The following is a 13039-nucleotide window of genomic DNA, read 5'->3' as shown; positions in this document are numbered from 1 at the left end:
ATAGAAGACATCATAGGGTTATAAGCTACTACAGGACGAGGAAATAACTTAATGCCTACCTCATGGTACTACACATCTTTAGAAGAAGAAGAAGCACACACACACACACACACACACACACACACACACACACGCGCTGTACCCATTCTTTTGTTTGTTTGTTTTTTTTAGTACTTTTAATGCTTCCACTGCGTCTCAAGCACGGTTATAGTCACTAATAAATAAGCTCCTGGAAACTATAACATGTACATTGTACAAAAAACAAAAAGAAGCAACTTGTCTTCAAAAAAAAAACAAAAAAAAACAAACACATTTCTGTGTTTTTTCTCGTCATTTTAATTAGTGACGATTTCTTTATTGTCCTCCATGAAGCGCGTGAACCTGAAGTGGGCGCCGTTTTCAGTGTTGGCCATCTTCTCCATGCCGGCTAAAGCGGCATTGGGTTCTGCGCTGTGCAGTTTATCCAAGCTGCCCGTCAGGCCGCCGATAGGGGAGCTGCCCCCGTTACCCACGCCGCCCGACATGGGCGGCAGGCCTCCGTTTTGAATCACGGAGATCTCATTTGTCTTCATCGCCAAGCCGTTGGAGAAAGCTGCGGCGTATTGGTTCCAGAAACTCGCCGGGTCGCCGCTGCCCGCCCTGGAGGACATATCCTTCTGGAAGATCTCAGGGAACTTGACGGGGTTGGTGCCCAGGAAGGCCATGGGGCCGTCCACGGAGAGCCTGCGGCCCCGTCTGGCTGGGGCGCTGTTCCACATGTGCGTGCCCATGTGGACCTAACACGGAGCAGGAATGCAAATTAGTTTACAAACTTGAGAGCTGCACATGAGATGATGCAATGGAAAAAATAATAATAACGCCGAGCCGCAAATTAAAATAGCTTCACACCCGGCGTGGAGCAAAGCGGTTAGCTGCGTGTGGCGTAAACATCTTATTTTGGGAAGAGCGCTATGCGCCGCTTCATCTCATCCCTAATATGCTCGTCTCACGCTGGACTTGAGGGTTCTGTGTAAAATTAGAATGTCCGCTTTCACTTCAACTGGCATTTCTTGTCCTTTTGAGAGCCCCTTTCACACAGAAATCCCGCAAAATTGCTGCATCCGGCTTTTTTCCACCGGTACCTTTTATACAGAAATGATGCTTTTCAATTAGCATCAATGAAACAGATAATTGGCCGCATCGGTTTCTGGTGTGATGTCGTGAAATAACGGTAATTGCGTTCATGTCCCGGCTTTTTGGCATCAGAAGTGGCGTCGCATCGCACGTGCCGGTGCAAGCGGTTTTAAAAATGTCCCCAAATTCCCAACAAAGTTTAAGTTGTGAACCCATATTTTGGTTCCTTACTCACTTTTGTGTGATATTTCTGTGTAGAAGTCACCAAAAAAAGAATTGTTTTGAATGAGAATCAAAGCTGTAACAGAGGGAGGACTCCACCTGCGTTTAAGGGCATTCCTCACTGGAGGGGCCCGGAGTGTCAGGTTTAACACATACACTCAATACTCCTACCCTGGTAATGGTAATGGTTTTATTTCATTTGCATCAGATTACAATTGAATGCATCCCATAATCAGTTCCCAGTTCCACATGTCCAAAAGGAGTAGGAAGAAGCAAAGCTTATTAAATCCTACCCCTCCATCTGGTACTTTTACAATCAGTAACTGTTACATTTGTTCACTTCCTGCTTTCCTAATATAATTTAAGTTTTTTATTTATATATTTTTAAATTAATTAATTTATTTTTATTTTTATTTTTATTTTTATTTTTATTTTTATTTTTATTTTTATTTTTATTTTTATTTTTATTTTAACCATCCAATGACATAATGGGTACCATAGTAGTAACTGTACATTTGTTCACTTCCTGCTTTCCTAATATATATTTTTTTAACTTTTAAAACTTTAAACTAATTTTAATTTTAATTTTAATTTTAATTTTAATTTTAATTTTAATTTTAATTTTAATTTTAATTTTAATTTTAATTTTAATTTTAATTTTAATTTTAATTTTAATTTTAATTTTAACCATCCAATGACATAATGGGTACCATAGTAGTAACTGTACATTTGTTCACTTCCTGCTTTCCTAATATAGTTAGGAAGTAACTAGTAATTTTAATTTTAATTTTAATTTTAATTTTAATTTTAATTTTAATTTTAATTTTAATTTTAATTTTAATTTTAATTTTAATTTTAATTTTAATTTTAATTTTAATTTTAATTCAAGACTCTTCATCCTTGCATTTAGCAAACATCAACTGCTTGTATTGTTTCTTGAATTGGCTCATCGTTGTGCATTGTTTGATTTCCTTACTCAATCCATTCCATAGTTTGATTCCACATACTGAAATGCTATGGCTAGCATAACGTAGTCCTAGCATAGAAGTGTTTCAAATGTACTTCTTCCCTGAGATCATATTTCTCCTCTCTTGTAGAAAAGTATTGGATGACATTTTTAGCTAATTGCTTATTTTTAGCCTTATGCATTATTTTAGCTGTTTGAAGATGAACTATATCAGCAAGTTGAAGTATTTGTCATTTTACAAATAAGGAGTTAGTAAGTTTTCTTGTGTTGTCTGAACAGATACTGACACGCATCTAATGATTTGATTGCTGTGTGAAAAGGGTTGATTTTGTCTCCAACGGGATGCTCTAACCGTGCGAGATCTCTGTGTAAAAGAGGCTATTTGAGTATGTTGAAAATTAGCATGAAAAGTTCACATCACAAAGATCACATGGCGCATACCTTGAGGTTTCCTTTGGTGGTGAAAGCGCGGCCGCAGATGCTGCAGGCGAAGGGCTTCTCGCCGGTGTGCGTCCGCTCGTGGATCTGCAGGGCGCTGGATGAGGAGAAGCACTTTCCGCATGTGTTGCAAAAGTGCTGCTTGGGCGTGCGGCGGGGCGGGGCGGTCGACAGCACCGGGGATGTGGAGGCAGACGACGTGACCAGGCCGTCCTTGCTCTCCGGGTGGAGGCCGTGCAGGAAGCCGTTGACCTCGGGTTTTCCCAGGGATCCCACGGATAAAAGGGAGGGTGTGGGACTGGAGGACAGGCTGGTGTTGGAGGGTTCGAAGAGCTGTGAGGGCAGGTCTCGCATCTGGTGGGTGAGCATGTGCTGCTTGAGGTTCCCCTTGGTGGAGAACCCCCTGTTACAGGCCGTGCAAATGAATGGTCGCTCTTTGGTATGGCTTCGATAGTGAATGTCCAAGGCACTCTGACATGCAAAGGTCTTCCCACATATGTCACAAGATGTGTTCTTGGCGGTGCTACGCTCCCGGAACGGGAATATCATTCCCAAGGGGTCCTTTGATGGATTCACGGATGTCAGGTCTAGGGCTCCGATGTTGGAAGGGTGAGGGTGTAAGACGCTGCCGTGCTCCAGTGCCCTCTGATGCCTTTCTTCCAGGCTGGGGGATTTGCGAGGCAGCGGCTGCATGCTAGTGGGGGACGGCGCCTGCACGGAGGAGGTAGATTCGGACACAGCTGGGCTTCCAGCGCTTTGGCTTTCAACATCCCCTCCAAGAGACGAGGAGTCATTGGTGAGGCAATCCCCTTCCGCTAAGCCATTAGCCTTGATTTGGCCGACTCGCAGCTCCTCCATGTCATTCCCGTGGACATTTTCTTGTACTTCCTGCATGTCCAAAGCGACCGGGGAGTTACACAGGCTGTCTTGGGAAGCGTCCACCGACTTGGGTGTGTCTGGAACGCTGCTATCCGGCCCCTCCTCCATGCCTTCCATGTTGTCATCAGAAAAGTTGTCAAGATCATCAAAGTTTCGCTCATCAAATGAGCCTGTATCCGACACCATGGATTCCGGGTAATTGTCCGGCAAGGGGTTGTTCGGGATCTGTCCGCCCATGTGCATGCGGATATGCTGCTGAAGGACTACAGCATTTGTGAACTTCTTTTGACAAATAGGGCATGAGTGCTGGACTCGCAGGGGGGGCATGGCCCGATGGACGCTGTAGTGGGTCTTTAGGTTTCCCTTAGTGGTAAAGGCCCTGCCGCAGATTTTACATTTAAATGGTCTCTCCCCCGTGTGGGTTCGATAGTGCATCTTCAGCGCACTCTGACAGCTCAGCACCCGATGGCAGATGACGCATTCGTTGGGGTCCGTCACCTTCCTGTCGATGTTCTCTACGAGCTGCTGCAACTTGGAGGTCTCGGACCCCTGTAGGGGATCCAAAATGCCCCCAAAGGGGAATTTTGCCTTGAATTCGGACATCAAAGGCATAAGTGGGTTGGTCATCATGGGTGGGCTGTTGGACGTTGTGTACTCTGCGGTGCTCTCCGAGACCGAGGTCACACTCGTCACGAAACCCGTGGAATGGCTGCCTTCGTCGGTTTTCCCATTTGAGGTAGGCAGAGTTGCACCTTCGCCCTCTTCGGATGCTCCGTTGTTTTTAGCTAGAGGCTCAGAAGAACCCGAGTCACCTTTTGTAGTCGGAACATGAAGGTTAGTTATGGCTATTGAGTGATCTTCCTTTTTGATGAAATGGGGTACGCTGGGCATGGTTGGCGGCAGCAGCATCCCAACAGAGGAAGTCAGAGTCGGCAAAACCGGTTTGCTATCCAGCCAGCTGGTGACCGGCTTCTCGGGTGGCATGGACATGCCGTAGGGAATGCCGGTGCTGGTCGGGATGTTGTCTAAATGCTCCGGAACAGGGTAAGGGTTCATCTGGATGTGCGGGTATTTTTCTTTATGACGCTGGAAGTGTACCTTCAGGTTACCGCGAGTGGAGAAGCGGTTCCCGCAGATGTTACACTTGTACGGTCTCTCGCCGGTGTGAGAGCGCAGGTGGATTTGCAAGGCACTGTCGCTACCAAACACTTTGCCGCAGAACCTGCACTTATGCTTGAAGAAAGCTTCTTCCGAGCTGCTCTTGCTTTCGAATGACGCCACGTTGGGCGGCTTGCTTTTCCTCTGCTGCGCCAGAGATGCTAACGAGTTCAGGTCCTCCACGGTGGTGCCGACGCTTGGCAGCGAGCTGGAGAACATGGGGTTTCCGGGCGGGGGCTGAGGTAGAAGGGGATTCACCGCCGAGCTTAACAAGCTACCAATCGCGAAAGCTGGCGTGGATGACTTTGCTAGAGTGGAGTTAGTCATGTGACCGGGTCTCTTCTCAGGGGGCTGGGCATTGACGGTTGATGGCCCCAGGGTGCTAATGCTCTGAGATGTCTCACTGCTGCTCTGGTTGGACTGAGGTAGCTGTGCCGCAGCGGCGAGCTGCTTTAGGCTGCTAATGCTGGCCGACTGACTCGCCAGGTTCTGCGCAAGGCCTGCGGCTGCAGCCAGCTGTTGGGAGAGATGGGAGCTGAGGGTGGCCAGCGGGCTGGCGGTGGGCCCCATTGTGCCTGGAGCCGAGGTCGGGGGCACCTGCATTTCTGGGGATTGGGAAGCCAAGCGTAATATCTGGTGACGGATCTGCTCTATGAGCTGTAACTGGTGGATCTGCTGCTGCTGCAGGGCTAGGAGCTGCTCCATGAGGGCGGGCACCGCCACCCTGGGCCCCCCGGAGGTGCGTGCCTCTTGGGAGAACTGAGCCACAGCCACTTTGGTGCTCTGCAGGTTTTCAATAATGACATTACTGTTGATCATGGAGAAGTTCCCCAGCTCGGCAAGGTTTGTGAGTTGAGGAAGAGGAGCAGAAATAGCCGAAGTACCGACTGCGGGACCGGAGGTGGCGCGACCGCTGAGGCCGCTCATTGTGTTGCCGGGGCTGCCGCTCTCCGTTTGGCTGCTTTCCTCTTCGTGACCGCTGCTCATTCCGGAAACATCCACATCCATGGATTCCTCTTTTTCCATAGCGCCGGGCTCTAGAAGGTCACCGCACTCCGTTTGATCAGTGTTATTAGCTGCGTCATTCATCTGGTCATCGGCGTTATGAGGAGGAGACCCCGGCGAGAATGTTCCGGCGGGGGAAGCCGGATTTTCATTCACGATCAGAACTAACTGATTCTTAGTGCAATTCTTCTGGTGCTCCTCCAGGTCTGATACTTCAAAGAACTCGGCGCAACATCTGCTGCAGACATGGGCGTCGGACTCCTTGCAGGGGGGGTCCTCGGAGCAAAGTTCTGTGTTGTCCCCTGCAAGAAAAAAAAAAAAAAAAAAAAGGAAACAGAGGATTAGTGATGAGGCAGCTTTATCTCCTAAAATTCCATTGTTGCTAATCTTAACTTAATCAGTTTTACACTTATCCCCTTGATGTGCTCACAAAAAAAAAAAAGGCAAGGATCGAAAGGCAACAATAAGCTGAGAGAGGAGCCTGATTCAGTGCCTCGGAAACAGATAAGAGGGGAAACAAAATCAATGAAAACTACTCAAATATCGCTTAAAAAGTGATCTTTGAAGATGTACATCAGCCAAAGCAGAGCTCATCATTTTCTTCAGATAATCCATCAAAATATAGAAGGACTGCGTTTATGTGTGTGTGTGTGTGTGTGTGTGTGAGAGAGAGAAGGGGGGGGGGGCTCTTTAATGAAATTTCATAGAAGGCCATCGATTTCCTTTACGTTCAAAGTCCGCTTGTCCACTCGGGCGCAAATCAAGCATTTGAAGGACTTATTAGACTTTCAATTTGCTGTCACCTTTGCTCATTTTCAACCCGGTCATGTTGGACGACGGCGCTAAAACTCATTTGTGGCGCCTTGAACGAGACGAGAGACGAGTTCGCCGCGGTTCGAGCCAAAACAGGACAACACGTTAATTATATTAAAATAGTCTAGAAGAAGAGAGAGAGAGAGAGGGGGGGGGGGGGTGATTGAATTACGTTGACCGGTAAAAATGCAGAGAAACCACGAGACACGTGTTCTTTATGTGTGTGTGTGTGTGTGTGTGTGTGTGTGTTTGTCACATGAATGATTAAGAATGAAACGTGTACAACATAGGTGTCAAACTCAAGGCCCGGGGGCCAGATACAAAATTTGACGTGACCTGCAAACGACTGGGAATTATACATTTCTGACATGTTTCACAAGAGTTTATAATAATAATTCAACAAATAAGTCGAGAGAAACTGTACTTATTTTATCCTACTAATGTGTTTCACGTTTTAAATAATAAATAATACCTTTATCGTTCTTGCTTAATGTGTGTTTTATCAATTTCGACTGAATAAAATGTACTAAAATGTACCGTAAGCAATCGAGGTGCTCAATATCATAACAAGATAATCAACCCCACTTTTAATCTAAATGGTACACTTGTTACTTTGACTTATAAGGGCATTCTTATATCTTTATATTAAGTGTGTATGAACCTTTTACTAATGTAAACTTTATTAAATACGCTAAAATGTAGTTCAACATATATTAGTTATTTTATTATAGTTATTTTAAATCTCAAATATTACTTACATATGCCACGAGACAATTAAAAAAAATGACATGTGGGTTGAAAATGACTCCCGTGCCGCCCTTTTGACACCCCTGATTGATATGGTTACACAGTTCTGCTATGTGAAAAGAAGTTTGACATTGTTGGATATTAAAAACAGGTCGGAAAACAGGACAAACTTGCAAAAAAAAAGTGGTTTCAGAAGCTCGCAAAGCTAATGAGGACCTTTCAGATGTTAAATTTGCCGCATTTTAATAAACAGCACAAAACTAAGATCCTCCCTGGAGGCGCTGCAGACTTTTCTTATTCTTCGCCCTCTTTTGTCCTTCTTAAATCTCTCTGTTTAACATACAAGTTGATTTACAAATTGCATTTTTCTATGAATCCCTTTCATTGTGACTGCCCCCCCACCCCACCCCAACCGCCGGACCCCTCCTCTCCTTTGCCCCATTCTCAACACTTTCATCAGGGCCAAGAATTCATTTGCAAATGAAACCCTTGCAGAAGTGCAGCCCTGCCCCACAGAGAGAGACAGGATGCCTCCCCATTGTTCACGCAGCATGGGAGCGGCGGGGACAGGGGGACTGGGTGGAATGGTCCACCCGGCTTGGCGCTGCATGACCCGGGCCCGAGCTCATCCCTAGGCCGCAGCCACCCCCCCCTCTCTCACTTCACTTCCAAAGCAGATTCTGTTTAATTCAAGGATTATCTTCCCCTTCAGTGTTTCTCTGCACCGAGACGTCAGACAGCAAAGTTGCCATGACAGTAACCCCCCCCCCCTTCCACTTCGACTACCCCCCCACCACCACACTTGCCAACTATGCAAACATATAACTTTTCATACTAAAAAAATAAACACACACAACACTGACAGTTCATTTTAGGGAGAAATGTCCAAAATATACAAGGATGAAATTATGAAAAGGGCGAGAAATTTCAAGAAGGAAAGAAAATGTGTGTGTGTGTGTGTGTGTGTGTCCGCTAACAATGAAAATAGGGGAAAAGCTGTAATGTGCTTCAATTAATTAATTAAATAAATGCATCTTTTTTAGTACTTGAAATCAAGGAAATGTTTAATAAATCAAATGACTCCATATTTATTTCCAGTAAAATAATGTCAATATTTCATTATACATATATATTTTTTAAATCATGTAAAACATCAAAGCACATTTATACACAAGAGTTCAAATAAATAAATCAATAAATGTATTTCATTATTTTAAAAGGCACGTATATTCTACATTTTTATGATTACTACTTTTTTTGTAAGTAAGAATTATAAAGCAAAACAAGAAACATGTAATTTGTGTCAACATCTATGAATTCAAAGTTTTCTTTCTTAAAAAAAGGACACAAAATGCACAAAACAAGAAAGTTGATAAAGTATATAAATAAAAATGTGGAATTCAAGGTATCTATCTGTTGTTTTCTTGCATTAAAAAGGTCACAAAATGTCAACATTTTAATAAATAAACTTCTTTTTAAGGCTCTTGCAAAAATGAAACATTAATAAATAAAAATGAACCTCCTTGTTCACTTTTTAAAGCTTCACATTTTGACCCATTTTCCCCTTTCCTGTCCTAGCGTGCGTGTGTGTGTGTGTGCACGTATTTAACTTTATTTAAACAAATGGAAGTTTCACATCGACAGGCACGGCGGAATAGCACAGATGCTAGCATTAGGCTTAATTCCCAAAATAGCAGGGATTAAGTTAAGAATTAAAATTAAGATCAAGCCAAGCTGCAGTGTCAGGATGGCGTGGTGGAGAAAAAGCAGCGGAAAAAGAACACAGAAGATGCAAAAACATGGACTAAAGTGAAGATAATTTTTTTTAAAAAAGGTCCTACGTTGTGTTTTTTTGGTAGGGACGGGGTCCACAAAACGCCCCACACCACACCAGATAAAGGGGGATCCGGTCAAAACCACCATGGTCCGGGCCAGGATGACACTAAGCAAGCTGTGGTCTGCTAACATAATGTACATGCTTAAAGCTTTTCCAAGGAGGTGGGGGGGGGTGGATTTGGGGTGGGGGGGTAGTAGGGCTACACCCCAAGCAAATGACAAACACTCTCTGTTTGCACCAAAAAAGCAGAGTGGGGGCTGCCCTTGCCAATTTCCCCCCCAGGGGGCCCACTCTGATAGGGCCTAAATATTGATAAGGGCCTCACTCATTCATTCACTTCATACAAGGGATAAAAAACAAGTGTCAAGGCCTCGCTCGGGCCGCATGCAGAGATGACCAGGCGGGTCAATGGCGAGCACAAGTGGATCTCACTGGGCCCTGAACCCTGGTCAGCCCCCCCACACACACGCACAAGGGGGGCACTGGCAAAGGTTAAAACAGCTCAACACAATCATCACAGGCATAAGCGCACACAGACACACAAAACACTATTTTAGCTCACGAATAAACTGCACAATTTTTTAAATACAGGACATATTACTCAACTTTGATATGATTACATAAAAAGTACATCCGACAGCAACACAAATAATTATAAAAGTTCATTTTTGTTTAATTATTCCCATAGAAAATAAAAGTAATTTAGTTTCAATCACCTTCATGTTATCATTGCATTTAAAGTAAAGCTACGTTAGCATAAAGCCACAAAAAAAGCTACATAAAGCTATATTACTTAGAACGTCTACTTTTAATGGACATATTTACAATTTAAATGTTATTTTAATGAGCTATACAATGACAATCTAATAAAATAATAATAATAATAGTCGGTTAGCAATCAACTTCGCTGGTTGTGCAACTGCTTTATCGCTTTACTTGAAACAACACTTTTTAATTTACGTTCCTATCACATTGCAATGAATTCGAACGGAAATCTCCTTTGTGAATGAAACTTAATTACTTTCCCCATTTCGCGAATGATTTATGTCACACTTAAAGCCAGTAATACTACATTCGACACTACGTTATTCATTATTTGTAGTTATTTCACTTAAGGCCGGTACTATGTAATTTTATTTTCTTTCCCCCCGTTTTTGTCGAGTCAGGCCCCAATGTATTTTACACCCGAGCGTGTGACTCACTATGAGTAATACTTTTATCATATATGATGAACAACATCGCGTAAAAGTCTTGTTTCGTTGATGTGCTCACTTCGTTTCGTGTAAAATTACGCATCTTTTTAATTGACTCGCAGAAATGTAAGGTTTGTAAGTGTATAAATGAAGCGTATAAAAGGAGGTTTGCACACTTTTGGCCCTTTATAGTACGGGCAGGGTGGTCCGAGGTAAAAGTGTGTGTTAAAAGTTAGTCAAGTTTTTAAAACAGACGAGTTAAATGTATCAGTCAATTTAAATTCTTTACAATTGAGTCTAATGAAGTTCTTAGAATGCGGAAAAATAATAGAAATTTCAATTATTATTATAATTATACAGTAAAGTTTGTGGCGGTTTGGATGAAACGGAGTGGTAGAGTAGATTTTTGAAATTTATTTAAAATAAAAAACGCAATATTTGGTCTGAAAATGAAGTATTTGTGGAAGGTGATAGGTGGAAGCTGGAGGGAGTGGGACTCACCATTGTGGCCGGCTCCGGGCAGCTGAGGGTCGGACTGGAAGTGTTGCGGCTTGGCTTGTTTCCTCCGCGACATGCTGGCTGGCACATGGGCGAGCGAGGAAGAAGAAGAAGAAGAAGAGGAAGAGGAGGAAGCAAGTAAACCAAAAAAAAAAAATGAGTGGGGGGCCTCAAATTTTTACGCACATCGAACCCATCCAACGCGCATGTGCCACGTTATGATTATCAATAATGCCTTGCGATTAATCATACAGGGAGGGAGGGGTGATGATGGAGGAGGATGAAGATGGGAGAAGAGGGAGGGGGGGCTTCTTTGAAAGGCGATTGGCACCTCGCCAGCCCCCCTCCTATTCAAATGAAGCCTCTTTAATCAATTAGCTCCTGATTTGCTTTTGCTGGAGAAGAAGAGACGGAGAAAAGGGAGGGGGGGTCTTCAAGCCTCCCACCTCAAAAAAATGACTCCTTTGGTGGAGCTTCCCAAACTCCTGTCTCTTCTACGGAGGCTTGTCAAGTTCATATGAAGAAGCTCACTCGGTTTTTTTTTTTAAATGTTGCCCGAACTTTCTCCTCTTGATAAGATTTTGTAGTCCGTACAAAAGTGGCACCTTTTCGATGACGGTGGCGATTGTTGTCCTCCTCTAACTGCAAAAATCCACGGCTTCGCTTCCGTCCGGATTAGTTTTGTGGTAGTTTAAAGGTGCTTTTAAGACGGGAACACGTTGCCATCGCACGCCGCACACAGCGAATAAACAAACTTTTCCAGAGGGCCCAGTGCGGCAGTGGGACAACCCGCTCAGCTCCGCCCACGCGCTACGCGATTGGCTGGAGAGCTGCTCAGTCACAGGGCTGGGACACGCCTACGTCTCCTCCCACTTGTGCTCTCTCTCCTCTCCTGTTCTCTCGAACAAACATTTTTTTTTACTCCACAGTATGAACATAAAGTACATAAAAAGCTTTGCTCCTCAACCTTTTTTTTTGAGCTGGCTAGTTTCTGTGTAACCTTTTGTGCTGAAACTCACTGCGATACTGCCAATTTTGGTATCAATATTTGTTGATAATTAATTAATAATTTGGGGATATTTACTTTAAAGTTGTTGATCATGATTATAATCAGAGCAAAGCACATTCAAAGATTTTAAGTGTAACAACACACTATTTTGTGAACAATTTAACAAAATCTAAACAATTTAAACTATTAACAAAATTATTATTTCACTATGTAACAGAACCCCCCCCCCCCATCTCCATCAACACTGCAGTGCTAAGCCTTCTGGGTAATGCAGTATATGAACATTTAGCAACACAATAGCCATGCTTGAGTGACAGCAATCTACCAGAACAATGGTGCAGTGTATTGGCAGTGCGTAGGGGGTAGTGGGCAGTCGCCCCCTTCCGGGGTCGGAGAATTTTCCTTGGATCGTGGTTTGTTGTTGAAATTCTGTTATTTTCCGGAAAATATCCCTTATGTTGAAACACATGACATGATACGTATGCATACTAGGGGGGTGGGGGGAAGTATTGTTGATACTTTAGCCGATTTTGGCTGATCCGAATCTCCACTAGGGCATCCGGAATATAAAGTGATCAAGTCAAAATCAGGATGCGGATCAAAATGATCGGCTGTGGCGACTCCGAAATCAGGAAAAAGCAGAAAGAAAGAATACTAAGGCAATATAAACATGGAACCTACAAAAAGAAAGTTTGGACTCCCGTCAGTTCAGCAGTAGAACATAGGTAAGTTTCAGGAAAATATCAGTTCCCAACTAAAAAAAAAGGAAGAAAGAAAAACAACTTTTTGTGAAAAATATAAATTTCAAGCATAACTTTCACTTGGTGACAAAAATGTTTTTTGCTTCACTACAACACAAACAACACAAAAAGGGGTTGTTTTACATCAAAATAACAATTTATGCACAAATATAACCCCGTGAACTATGAGTGTGCATGAATGTGCACGTGTGTGTTAAAATGTACGTTGTTGGGGTTTGTAAAAACATCTAACTATGTCTTTGGTATTGAATTAATTAACATAAAAAATTTCGTCTGAAATTTTTTTTTGACAATTATCATCCAGCAAAAAAAATTATCGTGATTTTTTTACACCAATCATTAAACTTAAATCCAAAATGATAAAACTATGAACTTCTTACAAATAAACCATGATTTTAA

The 13039-nt window shown here is 43.3% G+C and overlaps 1 protein-coding gene across 1 annotated transcript; it reads right to left on the bottom strand.

The window, feature by feature from the left end:
* Nucleotides 1–287: 287 nt before the first annotated feature.
* On the bottom strand, nucleotides 288–11616 carry sall1a (spalt-like transcription factor 1a). Its single transcript, XM_058089405.2, has 3 exons — nucleotides 10874–11616; nucleotides 2744–6084; nucleotides 288–776 (listed from the first exon to the last, which is right to left on the bottom strand). Exons 1-3 carry the CDS (start codon nucleotides 10944–10946, stop codon nucleotides 336–338), a joined length of 3855 nt encoding a protein of 1284 aa, XP_057945388.2. The 5' UTR covers nucleotides 10947–11616; the 3' UTR covers nucleotides 288–335.
* Between the last annotated feature and the right edge of the window lie 1423 nt (nucleotides 11617–13039).

This window comes from Doryrhamphus excisus, linkage group LG13 (assembly GCF_037039965.1).
Source record: "Doryrhamphus excisus strain RoL-2023G ecotype Guam linkage group LG13, RoL_Dexc_Guam_v1.1, whole genome shotgun sequence".
NCBI classification, from domain to species: domain Eukaryota; kingdom Metazoa; phylum Chordata; class Actinopteri; order Syngnathiformes; family Syngnathidae; genus Doryrhamphus; species Doryrhamphus excisus.
Note: the sequence above shows the minus strand (reverse complement) of the source record. Positions and strands in the feature narration are given on the sequence as shown.

Excerpts from the sequence above, each read along its gene's own strand:
- sall1a (XM_058089405.2), bottom strand. The coding sequence starts at position 10,946 with ATGTCGCGGAGGAAACAAGCCAAGCCGCAACACTTCCAGTCCGACCCT. Across the intron at positions 6,085-10,873 it reads GCCCGGAGCCGGCCACAATG|GGGACAACACAGAACTTTGC; the intron begins GTGAGTCCCACT and ends TTTTTCTTGCAG. Across the intron at positions 777-2,743 it reads CCACCAAAGGAAACCTCAAG|GTCCACATGGGCACGCACAT; the intron begins GTATGCGCCATG and ends GCTCCGTGTTAG.